The 6,751-nt window shown below is 38.4% G+C and overlaps 1 protein-coding gene across 2 annotated transcripts; it reads right to left on the reverse strand.

Annotated features, from left to right (window-relative positions):
* Positions 1–166: 166 nt before the first annotated feature.
* LOC127441522 (propionyl-CoA carboxylase beta chain, mitochondrial-like) lies at positions 167–6,359 on the reverse strand. Of its 2 annotated transcripts, XM_051699051.1 has the most exons (15): positions 5,978–6,359; positions 5,758–5,877; positions 5,537–5,605; positions 5,394–5,450; positions 5,166–5,279; positions 4,971–5,081; positions 3,393–3,501; positions 3,137–3,257; positions 2,947–3,028; positions 2,727–2,850; positions 2,516–2,623; positions 2,305–2,405; positions 2,129–2,227; positions 581–680; positions 167–463 (listed from the first exon to the last, which is right to left on the reverse strand). In XM_051699051.1, exons 1-15 carry the CDS (start codon positions 6,218–6,220, stop codon positions 342–344), a joined length of 1,680 nt encoding a protein of 559 aa, XP_051555011.1. In that variant the 5' UTR covers positions 6,221–6,359; the 3' UTR covers positions 167–341. The 2 variants fall into 2 exon arrangements, 1 of the variants encoding a protein (XP_051555011.1); XR_007897318.1 differs by lacking the exon at positions 167–463 and having other exon boundaries at positions 582–680; positions 1,658–2,227.
* Between the last annotated feature and the right edge of the window lie 392 nt (positions 6,360–6,751).

The raw sequence follows: 6,751 nt of genomic DNA on the forward strand, positions 1-6,751 counted from the left end.
AGTTTTGCTAGTGTACCTGTAAATTGTACATTTTCGATATAAAAAGGTTTTCTTTTGTAATACCTAGAAATTATGTACCACTTTCCCTTTTAATGGAAAACTGTTCTAAAACTTTTCTTCAGTGAACTTATGGAAAATTCACTTTTTCAGAAAAATATTAAATATGTAATCATGAATTCTGGGAGTGTTTTATTATTTTTCGAGAATGTTTAAATAACTGCATGATGCATACAAATACGGGGATAAGGCACAAAGAACCATGATTTTTCTCCAGTCTGTATCTAACAATCAACAGATATTATTTGTGAAATGCTATAAAATAAGTAGTGTCACACATAGATTTACAAGGGAATGTTAGCATGTTTTTTCCAGGGGTTGGACTGTTTTTTGCTGGCCAACACCTCAAGATCTCTGCAGATCCTCTTGCGTGTGGTCGAGGGCTGAATAATGTCATCCACAAAGCCTGTGAAATAAATTTACATTAAATATTTAGTAGAATTACACATAACAGATCACTGCTGTAATGGAGCACAATTTAAAACAAAGGGGAATGTGTGTTGTGTAGATGTTCTCAGAGCACCTCTGACAGCAGCTGGGAAGGGATTGGCAAACTTGTCTACATATTCAGCTTCAGCCTCAGCTTGGTTCTCCTTTCCTCTGAAGATGATTTGAACAGCACCCTTAAAAATGAAATGATACATTATGTAGCATGCTTTCTAAATATAATAATAATTACAAACAGACAGACAGTGTGAATATATACATTTTATATTATATATACACTACCGGTCAAAAGTTTTGAAACACTTGACAGAAATGTTTCATGTGATCTTAAATCATCTTTTGATCTGAAGGCGTATGCTTAAATGTTTGAAATTAGTTTTGTAAACAAAAATATAATTGTGCCACCATATTCATTTATTTCATTATAAAACTAACATTTTATAAAAAATAAAAAAAAGTATTTGAAATTGATGACTTGGACCAAATAATAAAGAAAAGCAGCCACTAAGTGCCCAACATAGATGGGAACTCCTTCAATACTGTTTAAAAGGTATCCCAGGGTGATACCTCAAGAAGTTGGTTGAGAAAATGTCAAGAGTACATGTCTGCAAATTCTAGGCAAAGGGTGACTACTTTGAAGATGCTAAAATATAACACAGTTTTGATTTATTTTGGATTTTGTTTAGTCACAACATAATTCCCATAGTTCCATTTATGTTATTCCATAGTTTTGATGACTTCACTATTATTCTAAAATGTGAAAAAAAATGTAATAAAGAATAAGTGTTTCAAAACTTTTGACCATCCTAGGGCAATTTAGTGATTTACTTAATCGATTATATAGTCATCAAATGAATACACTGTCATACAAAGGCAAAACACAGTAACTACAGCAACACTGAAACTAAGCAAAATGGCTTCAAATTGTTTGATTGTCCAGCCAAATGTATTATTAAATTTCACACTCTGTTTTCTCTGACTCCGAGCATAGGTGAGCAAAACTTGTCTATCATAGAACAGATCATAGTCTAAGTGACATGATTTTGGTCAGAACTCAATTTTGACCAAATGTTTAGTTACTGTTTTACCTTTGTACAGCAGGCAGAATATATCAGCAATAGCATCAATGTTGCATTAGTATTTGTTTAATTACCAATAAAGGTCTACCAGCAGAAATGGTTATAGTTTGTACTGTAAATAGTTCAACATGTGACATGATCTCTGCTGCTGCGTTGCAAACTCAGCACCTTATATTCAACTCACTGCTACAGCCTCCAACATAGAAATAAAACCAGTTGAAGGGAAATTAACAAGTTTGGGAGCCAAGCATAGTGATCATTGCTGCAGTGTAAGTGTATATCATCAACCATGAAGGCTGAAGCTAGTGTATCTCTGAATGCCTTCACATGTTATTTATACTGTAGAATAAAGCATTTAACTCTTATTTAGATGTTCATTTGTACAGGACCAATTCTTGATTTTTATGGATGAAAACAACATTGTTCCCAGTTTGCCAATAAAAGCTGATGAATGTCCAGTGTAGAAATCCCCATTATTCACCCACAGTAATCAGTTAAAATTTAATTGCATTAGCTATTGCACTCATTTTAGTTCTCAGGGTTACTTTTGCACCCATCACTGCGACTTCAGCAGATGGCCAAGCATAGTTGACATCTCCTCGTAAATGTTTGGAACTCATCACATCATAAGCACCTCCATAAGCCTAGAGACAGGAGACGCAGGGTTTAGTGTACAAGCTAGTTAAGACCTCATACACAAGCAAATCATGATGCCTCCTACCTTTCTAGTGATCACTGTGATTTTTGGAACAGTTGCCTCTGCAAAAGCAAAAAGCAGTTTGGCTCCATGTCTGATGATGCCTCCGTACTCTTGGGCTGTGCCTGTTCAATCACAAAATGACCTTATATAAATCATGAAAGCTGCAAGCAATTCAGGATAAATGTCATAAGTCCAGGCTAAGTAACAGATTGTCTAAGGATTCTCTAGACACCTGGCAAGAATCCAGGCACATCTACAAATGTGATGAGGGGAATGTTGAAAGCATCACAGAACCGCACAAAGCGAGCCCCTTTAACAGATGAATTTATGTCCAAGCAGCCTGAAATGTACAAAGAAATGGATAGCAATGAATTCAAAACAAAATCAACTGCTGTGAAACATATAAAAACTATGTAAAAATACAGGCTTGTTTAAACACCCACCAGATGCCACTTTTGGCTGGTTTCCAACTATGCCTACTGTACGGCCTTTCATCCTGGCAAAACCCACCACAATATTTTTTGCATAGTTGGGCATAATCTCAAAGAATTCTCTCTCATCTACGATCTATAAAACAGAAATAAGAATCATAAGAACTGCATGACCCAAGTATCCACCTTTATCTGAGTACCTGAATCATTCATTTTGTAAAGATCCACATACACCATGAATGATGTCCAGCATGTCATAGGCTTTAGTGCTTTCAATAGGAACAACAGTGTCCAAACCAGGAACCAGGCGATCACTGAGGAAAATAAATTGACATGATAATATCAGATGTGATAGAAGACATTGGCTGAGATTCTCTGCACTGATACAGAAAAAAAAAATATGCACAAAAACATCCTCTCACCTGGGATCATGGCACTCAACGACAGGAGCTGGATCTTTGTTGCTCAATGGGAGGAAGTTGAAAAAGTCTCGTAAATTAAGAAGGGCATCAATGTCATTCTCAAAAGCCCGATGGGCAACACCTGAAAAATGGCAAGAAAAGAGTGAGCTATAAGTTTGCTAATTCAAACTAAAGAAAATCTCAAAAACATTCATAAAAAACTTTTAGAGGAATGTACAATTAGTGCAAGAAAAATAAATCAAATGGCTTGACTTACCAGACACTGCAGTGTGTGTTTTTGCTCCACCGAGCTCCTCCTGGGTAACATCTTCATTAGTAACAGATTTAACCACATCTGGTCCCGTTATAAAGAGGTAGGAGGTGTCCTGTAAACACAAGGATGTCTCTTAATTGGGATTGTTAGGACATTTACTGACAGCCTGGATAATTTCTAGTCAGTAATACAGGGACCTGCATCTAAAATTAAAATAGGCCAGACACACATAAAAACTTGAATTTATATCAGAATAATATGCATTTACACTCTTAAAGGGATAGTTCACCCAGCAATGAAAATTCTCTCATCATTTATTCACCCTCATGCCATCCCAGATGTGTATGACTTTCTTTCCTCTGCTGAACACAAATTAAGATTTTTAGAAGAATATTTCAGCTCTGTAGGTCCATAAAATGCATGTTAATGGGGGCCAAAACTTTGACGCTCAAAAAAAGCACATAAAGGCATCATAAAATAATCCATATGACTCCAGTGTTTAAATCCATGTCTTCAGAAGCGATATGATAGGTGTGGGTAAAAAAACAAGATCAATATTTAAGTCCTTTTTTACAATCAATCCACTTTCACAATCTTCTTTTTTTTTTTTTTTTTGCCGATTGGCATTGTTCGTTCATATCGCCACCTTCTGGGCAAGAAGGAGAATTCATAGTGAAAAAGGATTTAAAATGCATTGTATGGGGGGGCCTGGGTAGCTCAGCAAGTAAAGATGCTGACTACCACACCTGGAGTCGCAAGTTCGAATCCTGGGCGTGATGAGTGACTCCAGTCAGGCTTCCTAAGCAACCAACTGGCCCGGATGCTAGGGTGGGTAGAGTCAAGTCGGGTTAACCTCCTCATGGTCGCTTCTCACTCTTGGTGGGGCGCGTGGTGAGTTGTGCGTGGATGCCTCCACACACGCTAGGTCTCCGCGGTAATGCGCTCAACAAGCCACGTAATAAGATGCGCGGATTGACTGTCTCAGACGTGGAGGCAACTTTTGTCCTCTGCCACCCGGATTGAGGCGAGTCACTATGCCACCATGAGGACCTAGAGCACATTGGGAATTGGGTATGCCAAATTGGGGAGAAAAGGGGAGAAAAAAAATGCATTGTATGGACCTACAGAGCTGAAATATTTGTCTAAAAAATCTTAGTTTCTCTTCAGCTGAAGAAAGAAAGTCACACATCTGGGATGTCATGAAGGAGAGTAAATGATGAGAGAAATAACATTTTTGGGTGAACTATCCCTTTAAGTCTTTCACCCTGCCTACACCAAATGCAAACAGCATGATGTGACAAAAGCAAATCACTTCCTTTATAATCAATGATGCTGTCTACAATGGATGCATAAATCAAGTTGCGCTGACAGTAAACACCCATTTTGAGCTGCATGTGCTGCTCATGCCAACAAGACAAATAAACGTTTTAGAATGTTTGTTTTGACGTGTCCAGTGTAGACAGCCTCAAGCCTTTGCGACGCAACATCGCTCGAGTCCGGTGAAGACAGGGTAATAGACTCTGGTCAGGTGGGAATGTATTAAATGTTACATTTGCAACCTCAGTAATTTTATGCACTTACCTTCACCATGAAAGTAAAGTCTGTGAGAGCAGGTGAGTACACCGCACCTCCCGCACATGGGCCCATGATGAGAGAGATCTGAGGAACTACACCGGACGCCAATACATTACGCTAAAAAACAATGATTGCCAATGATTGAAGTTCTGACATATTTATGTTACATATATTCTGTATATTTGTGAGAATTCAGCTTACCAAGAAAATGTCAGCATATCCTGCCAGGGACTCAACACCTTCCTGAATTCGGGCTCCACCAGAGTCATTGAGACCTATAACTGGAGCTCCAACCATTATTGCCTGGTCCATGATCTGTGAATAAAAATTGCAGCAGTTATCATTTCAGTTTTGTGTCAAAACTTGTTCTTCTGTGCATTAGGTCTGGGTTTATACACCAAATGACTTTAGTCAGTTCAAAACATAGACCTTGCAGATCTTTTGAGCATGGGCTCCTGATAAACTGCCTCCAAACACTGTGAAGTCCTGAGAACAAAGGAAACATTCATATCTATTAAAAGCCATATTTTTCTATCGTAGCCTAAAATAAGGTTCAAAATCTTGTTTCGTACCTGGCTGAAAACATAGACTAGCCTGCCATTGATCCTGCCCTGTCCAGTCACAACACTGTCACCTGGATACTGCACAGAGACAGAGAGAATGAGCATATAAAAGTGACCTATGACATTTAGTCTTGCATGACATTGCAGAGACAATGGACTTCTAATCGACTCAAATGATTTCTGCATTCAGTAAGTGTAGTACTTTAGTAAACACAGCAGAGGTATCATACCTTATTATGATCTGCCTCCATGCCAAAGTCAGAACAGCGGTGCTCCACAAACATGTCATACTCCACGAACGAGTCAGGGTCCAACAAGAGCTCCACTCTCTCGCGCGCTGTCAGTTTACCCTGCGCAGAGGCATTTCATGGTATTGTACCCACTGCCCTCAGTCTCTAGCGCTTTGTTCATCACTTCTAATGTCTTCTAACGTGAGTTTTCTTATCTTACCCTTTTATGCTGTGCATCTATTCTCTGTCGTCCTCCTCCCGCAAGCGCTGCCTTTCGCTTCTTGTCAATTCTCTCCTGCACAGAGATGTGGCTGACAGCATACCATCTCGCATTTTGCAACACTTTCGACTGGGTAATTGCTCCAGCCGCTGCCCCGTATGGAATCTGGCCTACACTTTTAAAAGAACATTTTAAGCCATTTAACAGTCCCAAACTGCTTCGCATTAACGTGTAGGTCGCCATTCCTGCTGCATGAAGGACACCGGATACGTCAGATAACTGTCAGTGTCTTCAGCCAATCACCGTTGAGTACAAAATCTGTACAGCCAATCACTACGCGCTTAACGAAGAGGCGTGAATGGGGGAACCAATCACTGTAATGTCAAAAAAAAAAAAAACTACACTTAAAAAACTACACTTCCCAAGCGGTTGTTGTCTGCCGTGTGAACAGGTACTTTGGGTTTGAAGAATAAATTGAAATGATTACTTTTTTTTTTCTTTTTGAAAAAGTAACGAATCTTCCAGTCTTAATTCCAAATGTTTGTACATTTTCAATATTTTCTCTAAAAACGACTTCACATATTACTGTGTAACATAATATGTTAAATATCCGTATTGTCATGAAATTATTATGTACCTTAATAATTTTTTCCCTTTTCCCTTTACTTAGCAGGCGTTAACAGTCTTAAAACATGCAATATTTGTGTTAGGGGCAGTTTTTGCATACGTTTGCGCTGTTTTTCAATAGTTTATTATTATTATTATTATTATTAT

Source organism: Myxocyprinus asiaticus, chromosome 5 (genome assembly GCF_019703515.2).
Source record: "Myxocyprinus asiaticus isolate MX2 ecotype Aquarium Trade chromosome 5, UBuf_Myxa_2, whole genome shotgun sequence".
Classification (NCBI taxonomy): domain Eukaryota; kingdom Metazoa; phylum Chordata; class Actinopteri; order Cypriniformes; family Catostomidae; genus Myxocyprinus; species Myxocyprinus asiaticus.

Bases quoted from the DNA above. Each gene is read 5' to 3' on its own strand.
- LOC127441522 (XM_051699051.1), bottom strand. From the start codon at position 6,220: ATGGCGACCTACACGTTAATGCGAAGCAGTTTGGGACTGTTAAATGGC. The intron at 5,606-5,757 runs GTATGATACCTC...GTCTCTGTGCAG, and splicing joins TGGAGGCAGATCATAATAAG to TATCCAGGTGACAGTGTTGT. The intron at 681-2,128 runs GTAACCCTGAGA...TTCATTTTTAAG, and splicing joins TCGCAGTGATGGGTGCAAAA to GGTGCTGTTCAAATCATCTT.